At 42.7% G+C, this 14214-nt stretch overlaps 2 protein-coding genes across 2 annotated transcripts in view; both read left to right on the top strand.

The window, feature by feature from the left end:
* The first annotated feature begins 565 nt into the window (after window positions 1–565).
* dtl (denticleless E3 ubiquitin protein ligase homolog (Drosophila)) lies at window positions 566–7127 on the top strand. The gene is made up of 15 exons (XM_035618368.2): window positions 566–777; window positions 1890–2027; window positions 2120–2212; window positions 2298–2359; window positions 2468–2588; window positions 2775–2840; window positions 2997–3112; window positions 3212–3285; window positions 3381–3487; window positions 3582–3686; window positions 4473–4585; window positions 4674–4763; window positions 4957–5080; window positions 5261–5901; window positions 6328–7127. The coding sequence occupies exons 1-15, from the start codon at window positions 726–728 to the stop codon at window positions 6391–6393; spliced, it is 1968 nt and encodes a 655-aa protein (XP_035474261.2). The 5' UTR covers window positions 566–725; the 3' UTR covers window positions 6394–7127.
* Window positions 7128–8256: 1129 nt separating this feature from the next.
* The window catches only part of ppp2r5a (protein phosphatase 2, regulatory subunit B', alpha isoform), a 31880-nt gene continuing 25922 nt past the window's right edge, over window positions 8257–14214 (top strand). The window contains exon 1 of the mRNA XM_035617428.2: window positions 8257–9425. Within this exon, the coding sequence (XP_035473321.2) occupies window positions 9278–9425 (148 nt within the window). The 5' untranslated portion in view covers window positions 8257–9277. The remainder of the gene's footprint in view (window positions 9426–14214) is intronic.

Raw genomic sequence — 14214 nt, forward strand, 5'->3', positions numbered from 1 at the left:
ATTAAAACACAAATATATTAATCATTTTCAGGTAAACTTTATATGAATTTGCTGAGTTGTAAATAAATAATGTGCCCTCACTGAATTGTTGTGCTAATATGAATATATAGTTGGTTTTTTTTCTCCACTATTCATTTCAATTGGTTATTTTCAGAGTAGGATTTTGGGGGATTACAAGGCCCCCTTGGCTAACAAACATGTACATCTTTTTCCTGAAAAAAATGTAATTATGCACTTTTATTTTTATTTAATGATCTGGATACTTCTTATATCACTGCTTATGTGTCGGACATTTTCTGCGCCATCTGCATTTTGGCCATACAAAACAAAGATCATAATAGTGGGGGTTAGCACTTGTGTAGCACTTTACAGACAAGACAAAGATAAATACATAGTCTACTATTAAAAAAGCACCAATACATTGAGAGGCTATTTTATTTTGACAGACTGGATTATTCGTTAGTTATCACTGCAAGCTTAACAAAGCAGTGACACACAAAGGGAAGCGGAAGTGAAGGCGCTGCTCGACAGGAAGTTGCTGTTTCCAACCAATGGCAGAGAGGGACGCGGGTTTAGCGGGGGATTCGGTCCCTGTGTTCAGAGGAACTGTTCGCGGGAAACACAAGCGGCTGCAGCAGCGACGCGGAAAAAAAGAGGAGCACCGGCTAATAACTCGCCCGTGTTGTTAAATCTTACTTCAGATCGCCTTGTGCTGGAGTGTCGGGATGCTTTTCCGCTCTATTGTCGACCGAGGAGTGGGCAAACGGAGGCAGAATGGTGAGACGATCAGTGTGTGTGTGTGAGGATATTTGACTTTGTGCTTCCTACACAGCTAAAGGGCGACGTGTAGCTACTGTAGCTAAACATGGAGCTAGACATTCAACGTAAACCGTTCTGCTCTAACGTTTGCATCTACTTCACTCAAAGCACGACAGAACTCAGGTTTGACTGCTTTAGCAGTAAATATGTCAAAAGTCTTAAATTTGAGAGAAAAAACGTTGTGGATGTTTTGCACAAGCGAACCTTACAGAGGCCAATACCATTCTACTGCATGTCCTTATTAAACTACATCTCTGACGTTTTGATTTTGTATTATGTATATTAATTAGTTTATATAAGACTTAATCTTATAACCAAAACATCCGTAGGTCCTCCGTGACACTCCAGCTCCAGAGGTTTCTTGTGCAAGTTGGGACGTAAACTAACATTTCTAGTCATTATCAGTTCAGGTGGTGATTATTATCTCGTCATAATTTTGCCCTCAAATGATCAGCAAATTGTGAATTTTTTTCCCCCCAAAGTTCAATGTGGCATATTCAGTTCTACTGGCTCTGACAGAGAGATTTGAGGAACCTGCTACCAGGCAAGGTTTCCCCCTTTTGGTTAAAAATGAGTATAGTGGTTGTTAAAATGGTCGCTGATAAATTTCCTCTCCAACCACTAATCGATTAAACCTGATACCGTAAAAAAACCCACAACATTTTTACTCCTATACCTTAAAGTTTGACGAATGTCTTATCTTCAGGTTTCCTCTTGTTTGCCTTTAATTATTTTAGATTTAACATGTAAAGGTTCTTGTTACTGCTTTGAAAGGTGCTATATGAAAACATTTTATTATTATTATTATTATTATTAATAGTAAAAGGGAACTATATGGCATTGATTCAGAAAACCCCATTTGATCAGTAGAACTTCTATGCACAAGGAAACAAGGAATGTGAATCTCCTTATCTGCAGAACACAAAGTTATAATAAGATCTTGCAAAGAAACAAGAAACTACTGATGCAGCAGTATAGATGTTATTTCGCTCTAACACAACTGAAATAATTTAGTTGAGTCCTAATATCCAAAAAGTACAACATCTGACCACGTGAGTGTTTCTGTCCAGCGCTCCCTGCGGATCCTCGGCCCAGGTATCCTCTGAGCTCTCTGCTGGACGGCTTCCAGTGCGTGCGACACGATGAGCACATCTCCTACGGGAACCTGGGGGACTCCGTGCCACCGTTTGGACTTGCCTTCGCCTCCGGTAACACATCTGCATTTTTTTACTGTCAGATGAGATCCCATCAGTGGCTGTTGTCATTTTATCTGACTGGCTCTTCTCTCGTCTCTGTTTAGCCGGGAATCTGCGCAATGTCCTTGCAGCGGCTAACGAAGAAGGCATCGTGAGGATCTACAACACGGAGAGCAGAGAAAAGGCGCTTCTTAAAGGTATGTGGAGAGCCTTCTTTGCTCACAACTGTTACGTCTATCATCAGGAATATATCAGTGGTTAATGTTATGGGGGACTTTGCAGAATGGCTGGCTCATGAGAATGCTGTCTTCGACATTGCCTGGGTGCCGGGGGAGCCTCAGTTGGTAAGTGTTAATGAATTCCATGTTTTTTTAAAATTCTTTTTCTTTTCTGTAGTTTTTTTAAAATTTCTTTCTGCACGTTGTAAACTCTTTTCCTGCACCCTTCGTCAGGTGACTGCTGCAGGTGATCAGATGGCCCGGCTGTGGGATGTGAAGACAGGAGACATGCTGGGCAGCTTCAAGGGCCACCTCTGCAGCCTTAAGTCTGTAGCCTTCACGCCTCAGGACAAAGGTATATTATACATCTGACCAAATGCATTGACAGGGGAAATGAATGCTCCCTGTAGTCTCTTAAAATTCACAGGGAAACTCAGTTTTTTAAAATTGTGTCTAGATTATATCATCCAGCATATTGGATTTTGAGAAACTGTGTTTCATTTTAATATTAATGGGGCTTTTGTTGTCCTTGTTTCAACAGCTGTGTTCTGCACCGGAGCCAGAGATGGAAATATTATGGTCTGGGACACCAGGTGCAGCAAAAAAGGTAATGATTTGGTTCAATTTCCTTTTGATTTTCAGTGATTATGTCAATTTTGACCACCTGATCTTCTTTTTTTGTGTGTGAAATGGCAGAAGATAATAGACTTAATGGGGGAAAAAAAGGTGGTCATTCATGAATTATGTTTGATCTCCCCCTCAGATGGTTTCTACAGACAAGTGAAACAGATCAGTGGCGCTCACAACAAAGCGGAGACACACCCCCCGTCTAAAACCAAGAAGCGACGGAGCAGCACACGCGGCATGGCTCCCAGTGTGGTGAGTCTCCTTCATAACTCCCCCTGTTTATTGAAATATAAAGTGTAATAGAGACTAGCCCGACCTTCAATCTTTTTGTTTGTTTGTTTTTTCTCGCAGGACACCCAGCAGAGTGTCACAGTGGTTTTGTTTCGGGATCAACACACCCTCATCTCCTCTGGGGCTGTTGACGGGTAAGAAATCACTGTTGCATGTTATCAACGTCATTATGTCATTATAAAATGACTATCGTGTTTATAAATTTATTCATTCTGATTCTCCAAACCAGAGTTATCAAGTTATGGGATCTGAGGAAGAACTACACTGCTCACCGTCAGGATCCCGTTCCCCTGCAGTCGTTCCTGTACCCGGGCTCTTGCATGCGCATGCGACTGGGTCAGTTTTTTGCTTCACTTGGCATCGACTTTACACGGAGCTGCATGTAAATCATGAAAAATAAGCTGAATACTGTTTTTTGCGTGTGTTGCAGGTTATTCCGGGCTTGTTCTGGACTCCACGAGATCCAATGTCATGTGCAACTGCACCGATGATAATATCTACATGTTCAATGTCAGCGGAGTAAAGACGGCTCCAGGTAAACAAGGGCTCCTCTCCATCATATACATGTTGTTCAACCTGCGCCAAAATAGTCCTCTTCCTGTTTATCACCAATATGTTACCATTGCATATCACTAGATGGGGCTGCAACACTTAATTTCCATTGGTTTAACCACCATGAGCAACAGGAGCAGTATCTGTTTGATTCAGAGAAAATGTCGAGATGCAGCGTGTCTATCCTAATACCTTTTAATTCAGAGCTTTGAAATAAAAGGTCTCTAATTTAGTGTTTTGCACCATTGCTTCATTGTAGAGCTGTGTGCAGCTCACTTTTACCCCGCTGTCACCCAATCTCTCTCTCGTTTTCCCTCTCACAACGACTTTGACCGCACTGAAAGAAATCCTGCCCATGTCGGTGACCCCGTTACAACATGCACACAGTTTTTACTGTCCTCTGCAGGCTGGCAGGATTCAGCATACACTCAGTAGATATAACTTTCAGTGTGCGCGTTGTTCACACGACAAGTGTACAGTTCTATCTGGATCCACGCCAAAATTTGATGGGTTCTTTCTTGCCCCGTGTCACATCCTGTCCATCCCAGTTTCGCGGAAATCCATTCAGTGTTTTTTTGCGTAATCCTGCTGACAAACAAACAGACAGCAAAACCTAATCTCCCTGGCAGAGGTAAAAAGACCTCAGTCCCTGAGAGTGAGGGAAAGTTGGCTTCCTCTGGTTCCTCTCCTTTAGGCTTGTGCTGTTTGTTTCCCTTACTCTTTATTGTTCTGTTTTTTAAGATAGTTTTTGCTTGTATTTCCTCCACAGTGGCAACGTTCAGTGGCCACCAGAACTCCTCATTCTATATCAAGTCCACTATAAGCCCAGACGACCAGTTCTTGGCCAGTGGCTCAAGCGACAATCACACGTACATCTGGAAGGTGAGATCGTCATTTTATTTTTTGTGAACATTGTTTGGTCTTGTGTTTGCAGTGTTCAAGGTTTTTAATCAATTTTTTTTTTTTTTAGATCTCTGATCCTCAACATCCTCCCATGACGCTTCAAGGCCACAATGAGGAAGTGACATCTGTTGCATGGTGCCCAACAGATTTCTCTAAGGTAGGACACCAAACCCTAATAAGTCATAACCAGCTATGTTAGTGTCATGAGTTTTATCCTGTTTCATTTGGGCAAAACCTACAAATGTTTCTCAGACATTTTTGTTTTGTTTCCCTGCTGTAAACCTGAGTAGTTTTACTAAGCCAGGAAACTGGATTTAGTCTCTGTGTAATCCCCACTGCTCTGTTGGCAGATCGCTTCCTGCTCAGATGACCACACCGTCCGGATCTGGAGGCTTCACCGGGAAATGGATGGAGCACGGTCTGCAGTGGGGGATGTCAACCTTGTGGGCCGGGCACATCCTAAATCTCCCACAAGTGAGCATTTCAACTATCCTTCAATCCTCGTTAAAAAACTGACATGAAATACTGTTGTCATCATACTACCATGTCATCATACGCATGTTGTGTTTAACTTGACAGCAACTTGTCTGGTGTCTTTCATTCCTTTTCTGTGCTTTTACACTGTTAATAACAAAGATGTCTGCTTTTGTCAAGGGCCTTTAATCGGAGCTGAGGTAACTCCTGCCAAGGCCCAGAGGACGGAGAGTCTTCGAGGCCTGGCCTCGCCCCAGCTCGCTGCTTGTGCACCCAGCGGTGCCGCCCTGCCACTGCCCTCCAGCACAGTTTCACCCGTCCCGTCGCAGGAGGCGAAGGCTGCTGCCGTTCGCCAGAGAACGCCATCCTCCATCAAACAGTGGTTATCGCCCAGCCGCGGGTCTCCTGGCCAGGTCACCCCTCCTCTCCGCAGGGTGCTGAGCCCGTGTCCCCAGAGTCCGGCGAGTAGCAACTCTCCCACCGAGCGACGGGCCAAACGCAGGCTGGAGACCGGTGCGTCTTCAGGCTGCGAGGGTACAGAACAATGTGACTGCGTCGCCGAACTTTACCCCGCGGCCAAGAGAGTCCGGACCCTCTCTGGTCTCTGCTGCCCTGTTCAGGAGAGCATGGTGCAAACAGACTGTCACACAGAGGACAAGTTAGCCTCCTCTAGACTGAGCGGTAAGGAGAATTTGTCTCCTGGAAGAACGGACTGGCTGTCGGTGTTGGGCCAAAAGATGAAGAAAGGCCACGGAAGCCCGATCACTCCCAGAAGTCCCAGTGCCTCGAAGAAACAGGAAGGGAAAACACCAGCTTCACCGGTAAGTAACGGATTTCCAGGTCAAAATGTCCGTCTTGACCTCCTACATAAAAGTTTCAAATTTACGAGGAGGTTGCCAGGAAAAGTTCCAGAAAAAGTGCGAAGCAACATTTGCGTTCTCGCATTCAGTTCCTCTGGAAAAATGTCTGGACTACAATGTGTGTCTGAAAGCAGCTCAAGTGAGAGAGAATTCAGTTCACGCCTTCCTTCCACTTTCAGTTTCTTGGAATGTTGCCAGTCTAGAATTTCAAGCTTGAAAGTCACCAAATTCCAAATAAGTTAATTACAAAAGAATTACACAGGCTTTAGTAATCATTGTTGACGGTCCCGTCTTTATTGGTGATAATGTTGGCATGCGTTTTTTTTTTTATAGCAACGAAGATGGAGAATGCAGTTGACATGTTTCATGTTTTTTTTTGTTTTTCAGACAATCCGCTCACCGCAAACCATGAAGAAAATCTCGACATATTTCACGCGACCCACTCTGGAGTGACCACCATGAGCAAATTGGATGTTCCGGGCTTCTGTTTAAATGCAATGTTTTTATTTAGACATGTTTATGTCCAGGTTACATAACTACATGAACCTGACTGAGACTGAATATTTAATTCTGCAGTTTTCACATCCAGAGAGGCTGTTTTTTTTGTTTGTTTTTTAAATTGGGTCGTACGTATTTGCATGTGCCTCCTACACAATTTTCCGGTGCTGTGCTGGATTACTGATTTGGAAATCAGGTTGCCTTTTGCCGAGTAAATCTTTCACTTTACTAAAACCTGACTAATTTAACAGAGAATACAAGACCCCATGTTTCCTAAAGTCGTTCAGGAGGTTAACAAGGTATTAATCCTCAAGTACAGAGAAAAGTATATGTCCACAGTTGTGGATATTTTAACTCCTGCTTAAAAAAATATAATATATATTTGCTGCACAGTTTTGAGCCCTTTTTATGAACTTAACCAAGATTGAAACTGTAAGCTGGTCACAGCATCGCATGCCATTTATATCTTCACTTCTTATTGTTGTTTTTTTTGCATGAATGGGGTTTGGCCTTTTACTGCCAGTGTTATGCGTATAAATATCCGCTGATTGTGATTTCCCTGAGCAAACGCTCAAGCTGTTTATATGTACAAAATAACCAATGGTTGTTACGCTTGGTTTGTTTGTATTTAATTAACACAAACTTGCTGTGGTCTGACCTTTATTAAATTGAAATCAGATTTCATGTGATTGGTTGTATCTCTTCATCTTTGTGATGTGTAATGAACGATGCTTGCGGATGACACAAATGACAGCGTTGTCATGATCTTAATTATGTACTGCAGTTGTTCCCAACTAAAAGATAAATAAATAAATAAAAATAGCTTGTGTCCAAGCTGTAAAACAAAGCTGCGTCTGCTTTTGATCCCCCTTCACAAGTTACACGTTGATATTGCTCAGTTTTATTTGAATACTTTGATCTGCAGTCAAAATTATTCTGTAATTCGAATAGCAAATGAAATTATTAGATTAACGTCTGCAGGTCAATTAAGATTTTTTTTTCTGCCTTTCTGTCCTGTTAAACGTCTAACAACCTCTCTGAATTTTTTTAATACTTTGCAAAGTTAAAATTTGTGCCCTAGAATTTTTTTTTCCCCCCATCCTTCCTAACCTAGGTTAGATAAAACATAGATCTCTACATTATATTAATATTGGTCTGAATGTGTCACAGATGCAGGGAAAATACTCTGGAGAGGCAGTAGTTTACTGATCTGTGGTAAAAACATGTTTAACTGCTGCAGACTGCTGCAAAAAAAATTGGGGGGGGGGGCTGCTGTAGAACTGCAACAGTTAATCGTTTAGTAATAAATTACTAAATTAATCGCCAACTATTTTGATCATCGATTAATCGGTTCAGGTAGTTTTAATGTCCAAAAAAAAGAGTTAAAATTCTGATTTTCAGCTTTTTAAATGTGAATATGCTGTGGTTGCTTTGCTCCTCTGTGACAGTAATCTGAATATCTCTGGTATGTGGACAAAACAAGACATCATCTTGGTGGTTTTTGGAAACACCATCGACATTTTTCACCATTTGATGATATTTCGTGGACCAAACAACTAATCGATTAATCGAGAAAATAATCGACAGATTTATCGATTATGAAATAACCGACTCCTGCTGCCACTCCTCATCCAACCGCCCGACGTCACGCATTTGTTTTCACACCATCACGTGTTGCGACCCCCCCCGCCCGCTTTCTCTACCCACCCTGCGATTGGCTTAAAAAGTTTCCAGCTTTTTTAATTCTCTCGCCTGCGATTGGCCGCTGCGAGCTGTCAGTCAGTGACGTGCGCCCGTCTGGCTCCTGTCGTCGAACCAAACAGTCGAGTCAGGCAGGCAGACGGCGAACGGAGCGGCGGGGCAGGGAGTGTTGTACGGCGGCTCCACTCGGCACGACGTCCATTAATGTGCTGTTTTGGTTTTTTTTATAAAGTAGCCGGCCCGTTTTAGAGGTTGTTGCACCGGCGACAGAGACGGCGCCAGTCGTTTGAGGACACGGCTAACTTCTGTTTTTCATCGTTAAATGACGCTCAGTCGTTGAGTGGAAAGAGAACTTCATCCATCTCGCGGATAGTTCTTCTGAAAAAAACACCCAGCGGAAGTCTGGTCCGGGATTATAAAACCACAGCTTGAAGGTTTTTCTTATTTAAGAACTGCACGAAATCCATGGGGCTATTTTCCTTCGTGACTTTCTCCCCCTCGACCAGCGGTGCGAACTGCTGCGGCGGCTAACATTAACGTCGGCTAATCTTTTTTTTAGCACGCCAAGCTAAGCTAAGCTAGGCTAGGCTAGGTTAGCTCGCAGGCTAGGTTAGCTTGCAGCCTAGCAGCACATTGGTTCGCCCGTTGTCAAGTGCTTCACTTCACCCGGTAACTTTCACGACAATGCGCCTCGTACGCTTCGCAACAGGTGGACCGTCTGCGAACACAACGACGCGTCGGGAATAATCAGACATTCAGAAACTTTTAGCGATATTCGTCTCGTGTTGCACTGCGGGCCATGTCATGAGTTGTTGGGCTTTTCGGTTGGTGTTTTGAGGATCGCGCCCCCCCCCCCCCCCCCCCCCCGTTCCAGAAGAGAAGTTAGCCCCCTGAAGATGCAGCCTCGGGACACAGTCTGAACACCCAATAGCGACCTAACATGTTGGATCATACAGAATAACTCGACACTTGGATCGGAGGTGAGCTTCGAGTCGTGCCGTTTTCCCTCCACGTTGTTGGTGCACGCTGATGTGAAACGAAGAGGAAACCTTCCAGTTGCAACCCAGGGACATACAACTGCTCGCCTGAAGTCCTCCTCCTCCTCCTCGTCGTCGTCGTCCTCGGTGTATGCGTCAAGATGTCGGCCATCTCTGCGTCGGAGAAAGTGGACGGGTTCACGCGAAAGTCCATGAGGAAGGCCCAGAGGCAGAGGAAGTCCCAGGGCTCCTCGCAGTACCGCACTCAGAGCGCCCCGGTGGAGCTCTCCCCGCTGCCACAGCTGAAAGGTACGGTGGGGTGGGGGGGGGGGCTGTGTTTTGTCATTACCTGTGTAGTGTTGTGTGTTTTACGCAAGATCAGCAACAGTTCACGTTCAACACGTGACAGCAGTTCGCGCTGGGAGTGTACGCAGTTTGCACACACACACACACACACACAATCTCATACACACACACAATCTCATACACACACACACACACGCACACACTGGACTGGGCCCAGCATTAGTTGTGAAAACATCTTCAAATATGTCCATCTCATTTTATATTCTGCTGCACAACTAGATGCAAATTCCATTTGGACAATTTGCACAGAAAAACAACACCGATCCAGAGGCAGAGAGTGATGCAGAAGATTGAGTGGGTTAACGCAGAAGTGTAATCCCGCTTAACTCAAATCAGATTGCGGGCACTTTCCAAATCAAGTGAATGGGGAAAGTGGTGTCACACCTTTGGAGCCTCACACTGTGTCAAGCCGTGTTGGTTGGTGTGTCTCCACAAAGAAGGCGTCCACAGAGACACAGTGTGTACAACACAACCCCTGTGGCTGGCCGGTCAGATTGGAGCGGCTTGTGTTTTCTTCCTGTGTGTTGATGCTGGTAGAGACTGTTGAAAGTGAAGACAACAGTTGAGCAAGCGGAGGAAGGGCTCTGTTATCTTGTTTTATTTTTTTTCTTCCCCCTCCGCAGCTTGACAAGTTTATATTGTGTGATGTTGCAAGCCATCTCCAGTGCAAACACGCTGAAGTGTAACTCCAGTCCTGTGCCAGGGGCAGAATTGCTGGAACATCTCAATGAAGACGAGCTAAATAAAGCTGTCTTAACTCATTCCCATTCATTGGCCACACACACTTATCCGGATCATTCCAGCGAATATAAGAATGTGAACATGCTGGTTTCAAGCTGCTTTATCCAAACCTGATGCTTAAGTTTACCTTACTATGCTACAGCAGTATTCCACAACATTTGTCCAGGTGGAGAAGAAGCTGGTAGGAAGTATCACATTGCTGCAGCCGAGTAAAGTATAACTTTTAATTAAACACCAGTTAGTGTGCCTTTATTTTTTAATAGTTTTAGCAGTGAGGTACGGGTTAGCAAAGCTGTAATTGCAGTCTAGAATACAAGACAGCGACAAACAAAAAAAATGCATCAAGCGAAACAAGACACGGTGGAATAATATGTTTGGCCAGTATTAAACCTTGCTGTCTGTTGTCAGTTGATGCAGAACTCTGTTGTAGGTGGAGGTGGGCATGTGGGGTGGAGGTCAGGTGAAGTATGGCATGTGACCTCATCAAGGAGACTGCTCCCTACCTGTCGAGTGTAGTGCTGCTCTGACTGAAAGGAGAAATGCCTCAGTTATTACCAGCCTTGACGGCGGGGGTGGGGTTGTTTTCACCTTGCCAGTGTGTGTGTGTGCGTGTATCCTGGAGACACCCTCTCAAGCAGGAACTACCACAGAGATGGTTTTGAGTAATTTGTCAGGTGCTGATTTGTCTGGATGTGGACAGGATTTTGTTGCCGCTTCACAAAACACTTGCAAGAATCCAAATGAAGGCCATGCTCGAAAAAAATGGGTGTGGCCCGAGCAAGGACGCCAGAAGGAAAGGGGGAAGGAATGCGTGTCATACGTAAAACAAGCTAATCACTTTCAAATATGTCCGTCACTTCTCTTTTCTATCAGAAAATGTGGTAACAAGACAAATCTAAGCCTGCACCGGCCTAGACCGTCGGTTGTGTTGCCGTAAGCTGCTCACAACAATGCGTACATTTCCAGCGTGTACTTAAACATGTTTTCACGCGTTTATTTTCACGTGTGCAACAACCATCTTGTATTGGTTTTTACCTTAAGCTAGCATAGAACAGAGAACTGGGAATATTGAATTGGGAGTTTTGTTTTAAACTTTGTCTACGGATCTGCAGCATATGAGAGACCATATAACTTCTAACACTATTACAGTGTTACACTTAATTGTACATAAACATAATGTCATATAGAGGCAGAACTGTTGATAATGTCTGTAATGGAATGAGATACATGTACAGTAAAATGAACGTGAATGTTTTGGCAGGACATATTCCTAATCATGACTCATATGCCTTTTTTTATTGAAGACTGGCGTCATTAAATTTAATAACTGGACTGTACTCAGGCTTATAATCTAGACAAGCCCCAACAACTTATCAGCAGTGTTCATGTTGCTTGGAGAAGCAGAGCTGGAGAAAGAGTAACCTGCCCGTTCAAGTATAGTGAGAACTTTTTAACATGATGCAACTTCTCAAATGCTAGAAGAAGAAAAAATCTGTCATAAACGAGTTGGTATCACACATAGGCACACACACACACATATTGACAACAAACCTATATCAAATGGTAAATTGTAATACGTATTGCATTCATTTCATTCATGTTTAAAAGTAGTTTTTCATAAATGGTAGATTCCTACATCTGCCTACATTTGTGCATGTTTAAATTTAGTCATTCACCATCTGTCCTCTTTGATGGCAGCACACTCGTTATACATAAACATCACACGAGTCTGTGGCGACATGCACATGCATAGCTGTCTGTTCTTGTACAATGTATGTTAAGGGGTAAATATGAAAACTAAATAAGATAATGGTGGTATTGTGCTTTCAGCCAACACTATGAATCACGTTTGCCCAAAAGCCAAGGAATGTTAAGGTGTGTCTCAATAGCCCTTTTTATTATCAATATCTGTACGTGGGTTGGAAATGAAAGTCCATGTTTACCTGGCCCACTTTAGCTTGACTGAATGTTCCGTTTATCAGCACTATTCCTGGTTCCCGGAGTAACATGACTAAGAAAGCAAATGTCTCCAGTCGGCATGTTTCACCTCCTAAAAGATGGCAGTCTGCAACGACGCTCCGTCCCTCCTGCAGTGGAGAGGTTGGAGCGCTTATAGCTCCTGTTGTGTGATAGACACTGAAAAGATGAGTCACTCGGAGACCAACGTTGTTGCCATGGCAGCCAGAAGCCTCGAGAGCAAGCCAGGGAAATGTTTTACTTTCCAAATACAGACTGCTTCATTTTTGTACTGATAATTCTGTCACGGTGATATTTTGAGCTGAGCCATGATTTCTAACTAGATCCAACCTCATGTTTGGGTGGTGTGCTTATTGATAATAGTCTAAATATAGTACCGTCGCAGTATCAGTCAATAAGTGTATATTGGTGTATTTAACTTCCATGACTTGTTTCCACACATAAATCAAAGATGTTTATCTTTTCTTTTTTTTGTGGTTTTGTTAAAGATCAATTGATTGATGAATCTACTGAGTAACAATTACTTCATTTATCCTTATTTGTCTTATATACATTTTTCTTTTATGTCCACAGTACTTACCCACAATACTTGACCACATACTGATTCGAGTTTCGGGTGTGTTATGCAAGTAGTCGCCAATGTTGCCTGGAGCTGTTGACCTTAAGCAGAGATGAGGAGCAGGCGACAGAAGACTGCTTATACTAACTTCTTTCTCCACACCCCAAGATATATTTTCTTTTTTTCATTTTGTAACCTGTAGTCTTCGGCTGTAGCTAAAGCCGACCCATGTTGCGTCACTTGAATTTATCAGATTTTGCCACAAAGGGCTTCATACAATTTTTTTTTAAATCACATGTACAATTTTACTTCCCAAGACCTGTAAACAGACTGTGATGTGTAAAATCAGCAGACCCTCCCCCTTTAAGCCACCCTCTTGGCTAGAGTGGCAACAATTATTCGATTAGTAATCTAAATTAATCGCCAAGTATTTTGATAATGGATTAATCAGTTTAAGTAATTTAAAGTATCTTAAGTATCTTTTTTTTTTTTTAGAAAAGAAAAAAAAAATCATCTTGAAATTTTGGCAACACGGTTGTCATTTTTACACCATTTTATGGACCAAACAACCAATTGTTTAATTGAGGAAAAAAGACAGATTACTCAAAAATGAAAATAATCGTTAGTTGCAGCCATACTCTTTGCTCTTATTCACCCATTCATGTTTTCGCCATTTAAATATAAAATCCTGGTAAACAATCGGGTTACCATTGACTTTTACTCACTCATCACCATCCTCTTTAGAACCAGAATAGCTGCAACTACATCCTGCTATTTTATAACAAGTGTGAGTGATGATGGTCACTGGGGCTTATATCACAAAATAGTTGCTCATAGCTCATCAATTTCTCTGCGTACAATACATGTCCACTCTTTTGGCCAATTGATTGACAAGTTTTTCCCACACAGTCTGTTTCCATCCTGGCTGCCAACAGACGGCAAATCAATACATAATTTTGTGATGTTTTTTTTTTATTTCAGTATCATAGTTGTTGCCTCTGGCAGGTTAGGGGTTTGCATTGACCTTTTTGTCCCGAAGATGTGGATCCTGGGATTTTGTGTTCCTGTAATGACCAGCTAATTTCAAGTTCATTTTTCTTTTATCACGAAAAAGATGAATACCACAGTATGTATGTTATTTCTTCTTCATAAATTGAATACATAATTTTTAAAGGAGTACAAAAAGTTGGGACAGTATTCAAGCATTCATTATTAAATTTATTAGGTTTTTTATGTTCGCACACTACTTGTGGATTCAAAATGTCATACATCATGAAATTGTAGAACTCATAACTGAACATTAGACCCGCTGAATGTGTCTGCGTCAGGCAAATGCTGCTTTTCCACCAATGCCTTGAAGCAATCTCTCAAGACCATTTAGATATCATCCATGTCTCGATGCAGACACACAGATATGGCATGTGTCATTTCCTTCCAGGAGAGCAGCTTACTGCT

This window comes from Scophthalmus maximus, chromosome 18 (genome assembly GCF_022379125.1).
Source record: "Scophthalmus maximus strain ysfricsl-2021 chromosome 18, ASM2237912v1, whole genome shotgun sequence".
NCBI classification, from domain to species: domain Eukaryota; kingdom Metazoa; phylum Chordata; class Actinopteri; order Pleuronectiformes; family Scophthalmidae; genus Scophthalmus; species Scophthalmus maximus.